Here is a 15,190-nt window from a genome sequence, read left to right as displayed (position 1 = left end):
TTTGCATTTATATACACACCAACATGGTGTAAGGAATAGTGAGACACAAAATGCTGGAGTAACTCAGCGGGACAGGCAGCATCTCTGGAGAGAAGGAATGGATGATGTTTCGAGTCGAGAACCTTCCTCAGTCCGAAGAAGAGTCTCGACCCGTAACGTCACCCATTCCTGCTTTCCAGAGATGCTGCCTGTCCCGCTGAGTTACTCCAGCATTTTGTATCTATCTTCGATTTAAACCAGCATCGAGCTACGTGCGGATGCTCTTTGTGGACTACAGCTCTGCCTTTAATACCATCCTTCCCCACAAACTGGTGGACAAACTGGGGGACTTGGGACTTCCACACTCCACTGCATGTGGATAAATAGCTTCACTGTCGGGTCGCAGCCCAGAGAGTCAGAGTGGGCCATCACACATCCCACGGCCCTCAGCCTCAGTATCGGCTCTCCACAGGGCTGCGTGCTGAGCCCCCTGCTCTACACCATCTACAACACATGATGCATCCCCGCCCACCACAGCAACACCATTGTCAAATTTGCGGATGACACTACGGTGGTGGGACTCATCTCCGGGGGGGACGAGTACGCCTACCGGGATGAGGTGGAGCCGCTGACAGTGTGGTGTGGAGAAAATAACCTGCTCCTTAACACCTTAAAAACCAAGGAGATAATAATAGACTCAGGAAGAATAAACGGACATGGTACCATTAGTTATCAGAGGGGACTGTGTGGAGAGGGTGGCGGATTTCCGCTTCCGGGAATCCCATATTGAGGAGGACCTGACGTGGAGCGTGAACACCTCTGCGCTGCTGAAAAGGTCCAGCAGAGACTGCACTTCCTGAGGGTGCTCAGGAAGAATAACATCACTCAGAGACTGCTGCTGTCCTTTTATCGGTGCTCCATTGAGAGCCTCCTAACATACTGTGTATGCGTATGGTACACCAGCTGCACCGCGGCTCAGAGGAAAGCGCTCCAGAGGGCCATTGACAACGCCCAGAGGATTGTCGGATGCCCTCTCCTTACCTTGGAGGACTTACACAGTTCCCGCTGCATCAAAAAATCCCAGAGTATTATAAAGGACATTTCCCACCCGGACACTCCCTGTTTGAACTGTTACCGTCAGGCAGACGGTACAGATCTACAAGGACAAGGACAAACAGACTTAAAAACAGTTTTTACCCCACTGCTATAAAGGCACTAAATGTAGCCGCCAAGGAACGCAGGGGCGATACATACATACATGAAATCGCTGTTCCTTCATACAAGGAATAGTGCGATACAGGATAAGATAGGAAGAGCTTTGTTCCAACCCTGAACACCAGCAGGGCCAGTAACGCTGAAGGGCCTTGTCTGTGCTTGAAACTCTGTCTAGCGGTAAGGTTTAAACCTCCTGCAACATCAGTCAGATGTGCTCCAACACAACATTTTTATTAAAGCTGATTGTTCATTTCAGTTCATCAGAGTAGTTTAAGTGGAAACAACAGATTCTCGGTTTGATACTAAACCATGTTCAGTAAACCACTTGTGCAGCAAAGCGGGTGGGCAAATGCAAGTATGGTGCTGCAGAGCTCTATTGCAAGTGTGCCGGGCACTGCATGCATGGTTCTGCAACAATATCCTTGGTAGCATTGGAGAGATTAAAGAGTGCTTTGGTACAGAGAGGTTAAGATTAAGAAGGGTCACAACAGGAAGGTTTAAAATAAACACCAGGAATACTTAGCAGGTCAGATAGCATCTGCGGAGAAAGAAACAGAGCTTCAAATTGTCTGCTTCTCTTCATGCAGATGCTGCCCGACGTGTAGCTTCTCCCTGGCATTTTCTGTTTTGTTTCAGATTTCTTGCATCTGTGGGTTTTTACTCCAGTGACTGACGTTGATTGGGACATTAGGTGCCTGTGGTGATGTTTGGTGGTCGACCCCTGAACCTAAAGGTATTGTAAGGTCAGGTGGTAGCAAATGTAAGATCAGGGGGTAACATAGATATGGGCGTACACGGGGGGGGTGGGATAGAGTGAGGGGGATGGGATTGGAACACTGTGGAAGAGTGAGTGAGCTGTGGTGCACAATGATGCAAAGAAACGAAGGGACTTTGCTGAGTGACGTCACCTCCAGTGCTGCAATAGGACCAGGGGTGGAAATCCTGGAGGTGGGGGGGGGGGGGGGGGGAACGGGGGGGACACGTCTCCCCCCATGTTTTGTCATCCGGACTTTATCAGCTGCTTTCTAAGGGCTGAATCGGCCCATTCGCGGGGCCTTTCAGCGCCCGGCATGGCTTAAAATCAAACTGCTGCATCGAGTCGATCAAGGCTCCCGTTGTTGAAGCCCCCGCCGGCCGATGAAAGACCCCGTGAACGGGCCTATTCAAGCCCACGGCCGAAGCCCTGCGTGTGTGCGCATGCTCACGTGTGGCCGCCAAGAAATCTTGTCCCCCGCATGTTTGACAGCGATTTCCGTGCCTGATATAGGACGACCATCTTGTCCCAAGAATGACCAAGAATGGTTGCTGATGGGACAACCCAGACTGGATTCCATAAAGATTAGATGCATGGGGAATGATGCCGTCCTGTGCAAGCTGGTGCAGGAACTGCATTACAACGCAAGGATGGTGCAGAGCTGGAAGTGAACGGGTTGGATTACAGGAGTGATGTGTAATGAACTGGAACTTGTGGATCAGTGTGTTTCAATCCAGAGATCTAGTTTAGAGATACAGCATGGAAACAGATGATTTGGTCCATGTAGCCATGGCAACTATTGACCACCCGATCACACTAGTTCCATGTTATCCCTACGCACTAGGGGCAATTTACAGACGTCTGAAAATAAACTTAATTAAACTACAAACCTGCACGTCTTTCTTGGGATGTGAGAGGAAACTGGAGGAAACCCAAATAATCACAGTGACAACTCCACACCGACAGACAGCACCCGAGGTCAGGATCGAACCTGGGTCTCTGCCGCTGTGTGGCAGCGGCTCTACCAGCTGCGCCACTGTGCCGAATGTTTAGGTCAATTTAGCGATACAGTGCGGAAACAGGCCCTTCGGACCACCGAGTCTGCACCGACCAGCGAGCAACACAAATTAACACTATCCTACACACGCTGGGGACAATTGACACTTATACCAAGCCTATTAACCTACAAACCTGCACGTCTTTGGAGTGTGGGAGGAAACCGAAGATCTCGGAGAAAACCTACACGGCATGGGAAGAAGAAACAAACTCCGTGCAGAAAGCACCCGTAGTCGGGATCGAACCCGGGTCTCTTAGCAAACCCTATTAAGACAGCATCCCTCCCGCTGCACCACCATGTTGCCGCATGTGTGGAAGAAACAAGCGTAATGTAATTAGATTTCAAATCTCCTTTATATGGTCTGCATAATGAGATTCAGTGGCAAAGCAGAGGGCATGTCAGCAATTGAGTATTGATTAGATAGCAGAGTGTAATAATGGTGTGTGAGTGGAGGATTGAAGCATGGGATTAGGATGCTGACTCATAGTGAATAAACAGCAATGTGGATGGACTGGTGGGACTGAATAGCCTGTTTCTATTGTGCAATCATTCTGTAATTCTGAGAGCATTGATTGCCACACTGTTTTGGTTGGACAAGGTTAATCTCAATTAAGAGCCCGCTGTGGGTGGCATCAGGGCATAAACAAACTCAAGATTTCAAATTAGGCGCCTGCTGCTGATTAGCTGACGGGAAGCTTAGTAACAGGAGTGAAATAACGGCTCAGCCTCTCATGAATTATTAATAATGTTGCATTGGAATTAAAACTAAATTAAGTTATTGTCCTTGAAGCACCACTTTACCAGTTGCAACGCACTGACTAAACGTGCCATTTCTCCACGTTAGTTTGTTTACCTAAACCTAATTCCATTGCTTGCTGCATTCTGAAAATGTTGATGGGAGTTACAGACCCAATTGGACTGAGATCTGCACACAGTACTTTTATTGTTACAAGGGATTTGGGGCTGTAAAGGGAAGTTTTTGAAAGAATCCAGGAAAAGCTTGGCACGTTAAGAGCTCCAACAGTGGCTGTAGAGAAAGGAACAGCATTATGTTTCAGATCAATGACCTTTCATGAGAATGAAATAGTCATAGAATCATAGAATCATACACCATGGAAACAGGCCCTTCGGCTCAACTTGTCCACACCGACCAACATGTCCCATCTGCACTAGTCCCACCTGCATGCGTTTGGCCCATATCTCCATAAAACCTGTTCTATCCATGTACCTATATAAATAATTCCAGCCTTTTCTGTCTGTGTCAGCACTACTCATGTGAGGCCAAACTTTAACCCTGAACCTACAGGTAAAATTGACCCCAGTTCAATCATGGCTGATCTATCTCTCCCTCCTAACCCCATTCTCCTACCTTCTCCCCATAACCTCTAACACATGTAGTAATCAAGAATCTATCTACCTCTGCCTTAAAAATATCCACTGTCTTGGCCTCCACAGGCTTCTGTGGCAAAGAATTCCACAGATTCACCACCCTCTGACGAAATACATTTCTCCTCATCCCTTTCCTAAAAGAACATCCTTTAATTCTGAGGCTATGACCTCTAGTCCTAGACTCTCCCACTGGTTCTGCTGTAACCTAAACTGTGCATCAGTGAGCAGGTTAATGGTGGGTAAGTCCAATGTATTAGTATTTCTGGCATCATCTTCCATCACTTTGCTGATGAACGAGAGTGGATTAACTGGGCAGTAATTAGTTGGAGTTGATCTCTCCTGCTTTACACGAGCAGTACATATCTGGCCAATGTTCCTCATTTTCCACATCATAGGCTAAAGTAACTGTAGTGGAACAGCGCTGATCTTATCAAATATCCGGCAGACTTAAGGATCTGAATGGCCAACAACTGAATATATTTGTGTTCAAGAAGGAACTGCAGATGCTGGAAGATCGAAGGTACACAAAAATGCTGGAGAAACTCAGCGGGTGCAGCAGCATCTATGGAGCGAAGGAAATAGGTGACGTTTCGGGCCGAAACCCTTCTTCGGACTGATGGGGGGTGGGGGGGAGAAGGAAGGAAAAAGGGAGGAGGAGGAGCCCGAGGGCGGGGGGGTGGGAGGAGACAGCTCGAGGGTTAAGGAAGGGGAGGAGACAGCAAGGGCTAGCAAAATTGGGAGAATTCAATGTTCATGCCATCCGGACGCAAGCAACCCAGGTGGAATATGAGGTGCTGTTCCTCCAATTTCCGGTGTTGCTCACTCTGGCAATGGAGGAGACCCAGGACAGAGAGATCGGATTGGGAATGGGAGGAACCCGCTGCTCTAGATGTCAGCTGATTTACATCGGTGAGACTAAGCGGAGGTTGGGCGATCGTTTCGCCGAACAACTCCGCTCAGTCCGCAATAACCTACCTGAACTCCCGGTGGCTCAGCACTTCAACTCCCCTCCAATTCCCAATCCGACCTCTCTGTCCTGGGTCTCCTCCATTGCCAGAGTGAGCAACACCGGAAATTAGAGGAACACCGCCTGGGTTGCTTGCGTCCGGATGGCATGAACATTGAATTCTCCCAATTTTGCTAGCCCTTGCTGTCTCCTCCCCTTCCTTAACCCTCGAGCTGTCTCCTCCCATCCCCCCGCCCTCGGGATCCTCCTCCTCCCTTTTTCCTTCCTTCTCCCCCCCCCCCCATCAGTCTGAAGAAGGGTTTCGGCCCGAAACGTCACCTATTTCCTTCGCTCCATAGATGCTGCTGCACCCGCTGAGTTTCTCCAGCATTTTTGTGTACCAACTGAATATATTTATTATTTTCTTTATGTCACATGAAAAAAGACATGTTGGGAAGGAAATGTTAAAAAAGGAAACATTTTAAAAGGTAGCAAAACACAAAGTGCTGGAGAAACTCAGCAGATCAAGCAGCATGGGCGGAGGTGATGGATGTTTTGGATCAGGACCCTTTAGACTGATTCTATTAGGAGGTAGAAAGCTGGAAATGAGAGGTGGGGGTGGGATTATATTATATTATATGTATTATAATCTAACATAGATATAATATAGTTATACACAATCTACATTGTATATAGATATAATATAGATTGATATAGATTAGAATCTATTATCTAGGTGATAGATTATATACCTATCACTTGCCACAGTCTGGCAGGTGATAAGTAAATACACACAGAGTGGTATCAGTAAGAAAGGGACACATTACTCATCAGGCAGAGGAAGAGAACTTCTTCAAAGTAGTCATACTTTGAGGAGATTTCACAGTGGAGCAGTAAAATGGTGATACAAGGAACTGCAGATGCTAAAATCTTGAGCAAAACATAACGTTTTTGAAAGGTAGGCTGTCCTTCAGGAAGGAATGTTACACAGTCTGGACAGGATTATTAAAGCTAACAGAGGGAGGTACGGGGAGACAGAAGAGCTTCTAGCAGCAATGACGTAGTCTTGTTTAAACAGGGATCTTGCAAATATTACAAATCCGTCTAAAAAAGACGAATTAGGTAAATCTAATCTTTAAGGATTGGGGAAAATTTTAGAGTTGATAACCTGGAACTAGATTAATTGCGATTTAGAAGCATGGAATAACTGATGGCATGCAGAGTTCTATTGAACACAAATTACATCTAACAAAGCTGAGTGAGTTACTTAAGGAATTAATGAAGGGAGTTGATAAGGTTCATGTGATTTTTTTTGTGTGTGGATGTAAGACTTTTGATGGTCAGCAAAATTGGAGCTGATGAATTGAAAGGGGCCCTGTGAATGTGGTATCATCGGAAAACAGAGGGGTGGTAAGCAGCTGTTTATCTGAATGCAGGGAGATACATGGATTGGTGTTCACATCATTGATCTCATCTATATTAATGGCCTGGATGGGGACACAAGGGGCAACATTGAAAATTTGAAGATAACACAATGATGCACAGAACTGTGATGAAAACAGGAACAGGTTTAAGGAGAACATAAACACCCTGGTGAAATGGCAGACAGATGGCAGTTTTAATTTAAGGCAGAAATACGTGAAGTGATGCATTTTCCAAGTGCCGGCACTGACTCAGTCTAAGAGCTGCCTAACTTGTCCCACTCCCCTGCTGTCTTCCCATTGCTCTGGCAATTCTCTGCCAACTTGCAGCCTTTTTGGAAATGCATTCCAGATAATAACATGATGCTGTTGGCATCTGTCCATCTGCGAGAGATGATGGGACGGCTTTGACGATGTCCTGCTTGGAGAGGGGGATGTTTTATCTGCGGTTGCGTTTCCTGCCTGGTTCCCTTGAAGGAAGGACACGTTATGATGTGACTCTAGGGAGGTTTTTTTCCAGGTTGCCCATCGCTATTTCAAAAGCATTGTAAATTGTGCAAATGTTGTATTCCGTGCTGTAAGGAAATTGTCTACCTCACTCTCTGGTTCATGTTACCCGAGAACTGGAACCCTCTATTATTGACCTCACTACCAGTGAAAATAGTTTGGAATAACTTAGCACATTTTCTTTTAACTTCTGCATTGTTCCATTACTATCAGGCCCACTCACAGTAATAGCTGGTGAATAGTGAACAGGACTATAAGATACAACTGTCCCGACTGTGTCACTTAGTTTGTCATGGTCAATAGAAACTGATTTCTCACGCTGTCCACTGAGATTAAGAAGAAATATGGAAATGTTATGAACTAGCAAGATTGTTTATGATTAAGAAATTACTATTCATTAGATTAGATTAGATCCTTTATTTGTCATTCAGAACAAAATGTCGTTGCCTGCAGCCATACATGTAATAATAAACAACAAAACACACAATAATCACAAATTAACATCCACCACAGTGAGTTCATCAGGCACCTCCTCACTGTGATGGAGGCAAAAATCTTAGGGTTACTGTCTCTTCCCTCCTCTTCTCCCTCTGCGCTGAGGCGATATGTTGTTACCCCACCGGCCGATGGTAAGTCAGTCCCGCGGCTCACCGAGCTCCGCGGCCCGGGGTGGTCAAAGCTGCCGCCCTCCAGTCCAGTGGACGCAGCTGTTGCCGCGGGAGCTCCAGAAAACAGGCACCAGCCTGTGACCTGCGAGCTCCCGACGATGTCGTCCACTGGCTCGCGGCCGAGCCCCGGATTCAGGTTGCCGCCGCCAGAACGCCGCCTCAGCTACCGGAGCACCGCCTCAGCCCCGCGCCGGGCCGCTCTGTGTGAGCTCTGCACTCGCTTATAATCCTTTAGAGACAGATTCATATCCGGAAGCCAAAAAAGCCAATCTTGAGGCGAATAAAATTAATTTGGATATACCTGTAGACTTTTGCTGTTAAACTTCAAGGCAGTGACTAGCTGCCTGTGGGATATGGGCCATCCAATTTATTAATGAAGCACATAGGACTTGCCTTTTGTTGTTAGTAGCTCAAATGCACACTTTGTAAGTATATGAACCACAGCTCATGCCAGATTTCTCATTAATATAGCATGTACTTGACTGTCAGCAAGCCCATCTATGACTATTGTACAAGTTCTGTGCATTTCACCTCAGTTTAGTGGCAATTGAGTGTTCCTCTCTAAGGAATGTCCAGTCCAGTAAGATTGTGTAGGAAGGAATTGCAGATACTGGTTTACACCAAAGATAGACACAAAGAAAGACCATTCGGACAAGCCCCCAGTTACTCGAGTAACTCAGTGGGCCAGGCAGCATCTCTGGAGAAAAAGGATGGGTGACGTTTCAGGTTGGAACCCTTCTCCAGACTGCTTTGCTCTTAGCAGTCTGAAGAAAGATTCTGCTCTGAAACGTTACCCATCCTTTTTCTCCAGAGAAGATGCCTGACCAGCTGAGTGACTCCAGCACTTTGTGTCTATCTTCTGTCCAGTATGATTGCGTCATTTTCCTAAAAACATCAGAATGAGATTCTAAACAAAGACTGTTCCCACTTGTCAAGATCGGTGAGATCAATAGACAGCGTAAGAATTCTCTGAAGAAAATATCCTAAATCTTGTTGGATTGATTTACCCTCACATTTCCCACTTCTTTATGATATTGAAGGAGGGCATTCAGCCCATCAAGTCTATTTGAGCTCCCAGGGCAATCCCATTAATGGTCAATCTGTTAATATTGGTTTCTAAACGGGTATACCATCAGTATTTAGCCGAGGTCTACTATTGCGTAAATATACTACATGTAAATAATACCCAGCATCAATCCAAGTTTGAGCAATCATCAAGGGAGATGTAAACCGGGTGCTTCCCAGAATGGTCAACGGTTGTAACTTAGTTGGAAATGTGGCAGATCAGGTAAATATGCCTTTCATTGACTCCATTTGCTGCTTGGAGCATTGGAAGGAAGAACCTTTGTGATAAGTCAACTCTCACATTCACAATGCAAATCAGCAGACTGTATAATGCTGATAATCTGGAAAATTAAAACAGAAATGCTGGAAAAATCGGTGAATCATCTTCTTGTTCCGCTGCATTCCATCTGGTGAAGAGTCTCCCATGGAATTGTCTGACTGGGAGCTCAGAGATTTGGAACTCATGATGATGAAGGAACAATGATACATCTCCAAGTCAGAATGGTGTGGGGCTTGGAGAGGAACCTGGTGAAAATATTCTCATGCGCCTGTTGTCCTTGTTCTTCTTGGTAATAGAGATTACGGGCTTGTGTATAATTGCTGGAGTATTCTAGGCAAGGTAATGCGCTACACTTTGTCAATGGTGCACAATGGATTCACTGTGTGCGGTGGATGAAGGGAATGAATGATTAGGGTGGTTGATGAGATGTTAGTCAAGCTAGGCTACACTGTCCCGCTATGTGTCAAACCACCTGGTTCTCTCCAAATAAAGAACCCAGAGATCACTTCAAGTTTTGGGTGCTTTTGATCTACTACTTAGGGCGATGCCTTGTTTTTTCATTTGGTTTTACTGCCGCTTGTAATGAGATGATATTTTCCTGTTCTTCCCATTGGGTCTCACTCCTTTCAAATCTTTTCCAGGGGGATCGCCGCTGCGTAATTTCACAGTCACATCGGTCGTCAAAGCCCGGGAAAGACTCCCTTTTAATCGAGCAGGTCTTCAGCCCTCACATGTATCCCAATTCCATGAAATCTCACATGAAGAACAACCCGTTGTACACGGATCTCCGGCTGACCGAGGTCCTGGAGCAGAAGCAGCCGCAGCCATCATGGGTCATCGAGGAGTACAACAGGACCAGTGACAAGGTAGCGTTACAGCTCTGGAAATCCTGGTGAAGCCCGGAGTCAGTGTCTTTATTCTGCTATTGTGCTTTAATCTTCCTTTAAATTCTTCTGAAGTCAGACTCAAGAGAAGACAGCCTGCAGAGGATTAGTAGGAAGATAGACACAAAATGCTGGAGTAACTCAGCGGGTCAGGTAGCATCTCTGGAGAAAAAGGGTGAGTGACGTTTCAGGTCGGAACCCTTCTTCAGACTGAAAGTAGAGGGGGGGGAACTGGAGGTAGGAGAAGGCCAGAAGAAATCAGATGACCAAGGTGGAGCCCATAATGGGCCATTGTTGGTTGAGGAAGATGTGATACCTTTTGTGGTCCTTCTTCAGACTCAGTCTGGCGACTTGGTCAAATGGATTCAGAACTGGCTTAGTGATAGAAGACTGAGGGTTGTGGTGGAAGGTCAATATTCAGGCTGGAGCTCTTTGACCAGTGGAGGTTCTCAGAAATCTGTGCTGGGACTCTGTTGTTTGTGATATATACAAATGACTTGAATGGAAACAAAGCCGTGTTGGTTAGTAGATGACACCAAGACTACTGGGGTTGTAGTCTGTGAGGAAGGCTGTCAAAGTATACAATGGGATATAGATCAGCTACAGAAATGGGCAGAGAAATGGCAGATACATTTTAATCCAAGCAAGTGTGAGGTGTTGCGATTTGGGAGGTCAAATGTAAGGGGAAAATATACAATTAATGGCAAGACCCATACACAGCATTGATGTACAGAGGGATCTTGGGGTCCAAGTCCAGAACTCCCTGAAAGTGGCCACAGAAGTAGATTGACTGATGAAGAAGATATATGGTATACTTACCTTCATTGGTCAGGTCCTTGAGTCAGTGAGTTAGGAAGTCATGATACAGCTTTATGACTTTAGATAGGCTGCATTAGGAGTATTATGTGCAGTTTTAGTTGTCCCATTGCAGGAAGGATGTGGAGGCGTTGGAAAGCGTAAAGTGAATGTTTACCAGAATGATGCCTGGTTTAGGGGGTATTTGCTACAGGGAGAGATTGAACCAACTTGGATTTCATTTCTCCGGAGTTGAGGGGAGACCTGATAGAAGTGTATAAAATTATAAAAGTATATAAACAAGCTCACTGGCCACATCCAAGAACATATAAACTCTGTACAAACAGCACCCGTAGTCAGGATCGAACCAGGGACTCTGGCGCTGTAAGGCAGCAACTCTACCATTGCGCCACTGTGTCGTCCCAATAGGAAATACCAAAGCATTTCTCCATTCCTGATTAAGGGTAAGGAACAGATAATGATCAACTCTTCCAGTTCCAGGCAGTGTGCAGTGGGTGTGAATTGCAGCTAATGTATTCTCCGATGTCTCATTTGATGGTTTTATTGTACGATCCTCTTCCCCTGACACCATTGAGATGCACGTTAACTTTCAGCTGCTCTGGGTAATTGGCTGTAGTCTGATCAATATACAGCACAAACTCTTCCCTCATTGTCTCCAGTCTGTGTATTAACTGAAGACATGCAGTTTTATTTTTTCCATCAAGTACCCTCGCATTGAATCACGCAGCTCACTGTGTCTCAGAGCAAGTCCACATATTATCCCATGTGATGAGGGAATTGAAGGCAATATCTCCAAGTTTGCGGATGACACTAAGCTGGGGGGCAGTGTTAGCTGTGAGGAGGATGCTAGGAGACTGCAAGGTGACTTGGATAGGCTGGGTGAGTGGGCAAATGTTTGGCAGATGCAGTATAATGTGGATAAATGTGAGGTTATCCATTTTGGTGGCATTTGGTGGCAAAAACAGGAAAGCAGACTATTATCTAAATGGTGGCCGACTAGGAAAAGGGGAGATGCAGCGAGACCTGGGTGTCATGGTACACCAGTCATTGAAAGTGGGCATGCAGGTGCAGCAGGCAGTGAAGAAAGCGAATGGTATGTTAGCTTTCATAGCAAAAGGATTTGAGTATAGGAGCAGGGAGGTTCTACTGCAGTTGTACAGGGTCTTGGTGAGACCACACCTGGAGTATTGCGTACAGTTTTGGTCTCCAAATCTGAGGAAGGACATTATTGCCATAGAGGGAGTGCAGAGAAGGTTCACCAGACTGATTCCTGGGATGTCAGGACTGTCTTATGAAGAAAGACTGGATAGACTTGGTTTATACTCTCTAGAATTTAGGAGATTGAGAGGGGATCTTATAGAAACTTACAAAATTCTTAAGGGGTTGGACAGGCTAGATGCAGGAAGATTGCTCCCGATGTTGGGGAAGTCCAGGACAAGGGGTCACAGCTTAAGGATAAGGGGGAAATCCTATAAAACCGAGATGAGAAGAACTTTTTTCACACAGAGAGTGGTGAATCTCTGGAACTCTCTGCCACAGAGGGTAGTCGAGGCCAGTTCATTGGCTATATTTAAGAGGGAGTTAGATGTGGCCCTTGCGGCTAAGGGGATCAGAGGGTATGGAGAGAAGGCAGGTACGGGATACTGAGTTGGATGATCAGCCATGATCATATTGAATGGCGGTGCAGGCTCGAAGGGCCGAATGGCCTACTCCTGCACCTAATTTCTATGTTTCTATGTTTCTATGTGGGAGGGATCCCATCTGCCATATTACATTGCAGCTCAGGCATCTTATACCCTGTCAATATTGATTTATCTAACTTCAAGTCACCCTTGCATCCCCTCTCTCTCCGTCCCTCCCCCACCCTAGTGGATGTACTAGTTTCACTATTGTCCTATTGAGTTTCACTGTCAGTATAACTTGTTATCATCTTCCCCACAGCCAACAATGGACCATTGTGGGCTCCACCTTTCCTGGATCATCGTTCCTTTTTGCATATCTTTCATTCATTTGTTCTATTTACCTCTACATCCCTCCTTTTCCCTACCCCTGACTTTAAGTCAGAAGAACAGTCTCGACCCGAAACACCACCAAAGGCTGGGTTTTCATTTATTGGAACAAAACAAAAGAGCGTTATTATAAAATAACTCGCACTGTACAAAAACGTGCTGCTGGAGGAACTCAGCGAGTCAGGCAGCATATCCAGTGGTACAGGGATTAATGGCGTTTCGTGACAAGCTCCTGCATCAGGGCTGAGAGTTTGGAGGGGAGATCACTAGGATGAGGAAATGAGGGGGAGTGAGGCAGGAGCTGGCAAGCAAGAAGTGGACCCAGGGATGGAGGGAGTTAATGAGCAGACAAAGTCCATAGTCCACAATGGGGGAAGGACAGTGAATCAGACAGTGCCCTAGCTTATGGAAGGATCATTCGGAAGCCTGATTGTTATCAAAGAAGCTGTTCCTGAGACTGGTGGTCATTCCTGGCATGAAACCATTAACATTTACCTACATTTGGGACGTAGTCGGATCGGGTTACTATTGTTTAAGACAATCCGCTCCACTTTGTACACTCAGCTAAAGACAACATTAACAGAAATTTCTGTCTCGTTTACAGAATCAAGAATCTTTGAATCCGAATAACTTAGAGTACTGGATGGAGGATATCTACACTCCGGGATATGACTCCTTGCTGAAACGGAAAGAGGCAGAATTCAGACGGGCAAAAATCTGTAAGATTGCTGCCTTAATCGTAGCAGCGGTCTGCACAGTGATTTTGGTCATTGTGGTCCCAATTTGCACTATGAAATCTTAAAGTTTTTAATAATACTTGTATGAAAGCATCCGAATAAATGTCTGAAGTCTCAGATCAGTACATGCATTTGGGACTGATATTTATCACTGTTTTAACCTTTTGTGTGCTCTATACATGGTCCACTGGATCAGACCGTAAGGTTTTAATCTTCACCAGTGAGCAACAAGTTAAAATGTTTGCATAATCTTCCTCCTCTGTGCAGTGTTTTACTTCAATTACTGGAAACAATCAGACTGATGACTCCATCAGACAAGGTACAAGAGTACTGTGTCGGGATGGAGTTATCCAGTTTGCAGGCAGAGAGTCAAAATGTTGATGGGATGCTTAACTGAACATGCTGACAATGAAACAAGGTACAGGGTACTGGGAAAATAACAACTTGAAGATAATTGCCACTTTTCGCAATGTCTGAGATCAGTTATATTTTGGCAGCAGAATTCAAAGTAGAATCATTTAGGCTGACATTTACATCTGCTGCAAATGTTAGGGATTGAAGCAGAGGCTCCGTCTTTTATATTGATCTTCTCTGGGGCGTTTCTGCCGTTGCTGGTGGGAGTTTCACCTGTCATGCTGGGTTCAGCCCCTCCAAACCTCAATGTGGACAAACCCTTGCCCTCCACAGAAGGGCAGCAAAGTGTGGTCACCCTGCAAACAGCTTCTTGTGACGACAGGGACAACAGGTTCATTTGGTCCCCAGGACTCTGCATCGACCACAGACACATCTGGTTCACCTGCTAATGAAGTTAGGTTCTATTGGAACCAGTTTGTGCACATTCACTGCACGTGTGCATCTGTCACAGAATGAGAAACAAATCTGACAATAAAACCCTTTGGGTACATGCGAGTACATGCCAAAGATAGACACAAAGTGCTGGAGTAACTCAGTGGGTTAAAAGGATGGGTGGACATTTTGGGTCGGGACCCTTCTTCAATTGTGTTCCCTCTTGCCTGACCTTTAAATTCCTCTGGGCAACAGTTGCAAAGGGATGGGGTTGTTTATTGTACGCCCCGACCTTCAGACACATTGGCACCCATGTTCTGAACTTGGTGAGCTGAGCTTTCAGGTTGTTACCTGCTCGTTCAGCTTGTTCTAGCACCTGAGATAATCAGGAGTGCAGGCTGGTAACTGGGTGGCTTAGATACAAACCGGAGACTGGTGGGTCTAAGCTTCTGTCTCAGTTACCAATGAAACTTAAGTGAAGGTGAAGTGAAAATAGCACAGAATGAAAACCAATGAATTAGAGTCACATGAAATAAAAGCAAATAATTGATGAGAAAGTCTGAATGAAGAGAATTGAGGAGGAGAAAGGGAAAGGAAACAATAGTTTAATAAAATCACAAGCTGAACTCAATGGGCTTATTGTGTAGGAAGGAACTGCAGATGCTGGTTTATACAAA

At 45.7% G+C, this 15,190-nt stretch overlaps 1 protein-coding gene across 1 annotated transcript in view; it reads left to right on the top strand.

Annotated features, from left to right (window-relative positions):
- minar1 (membrane integral NOTCH2 associated receptor 1) overlaps positions 1 to 14,676 on the top strand; it is a 29,612-nt gene extending 14,936 nt beyond the window's left edge. Inside the window, exons 3-4 of the mRNA XM_033050149.1 lie at positions 9,923 to 10,147; positions 13,595 to 14,676. Coding sequence (XP_032906040.1) covers positions 9,923 to 10,147; positions 13,595 to 13,792 — 423 coding nt within the window. The 3' untranslated portion in view covers positions 13,793 to 14,676. The remainder of the gene's footprint in view (positions 1 to 9,922; positions 10,148 to 13,594) is intronic.
- Positions 14,677 to 15,190: the final 514 nt, after the last annotated feature.

This window comes from Amblyraja radiata, chromosome 34 (assembly GCF_010909765.2).
Source record: "Amblyraja radiata isolate CabotCenter1 chromosome 34, sAmbRad1.1.pri, whole genome shotgun sequence".
NCBI lineage: Eukaryota > Metazoa > Chordata > Chondrichthyes > Rajiformes > Rajidae > Amblyraja > Amblyraja radiata.
Note: the sequence above shows the minus strand (reverse complement) of the source record. Positions and strands in the feature narration are given on the sequence as shown.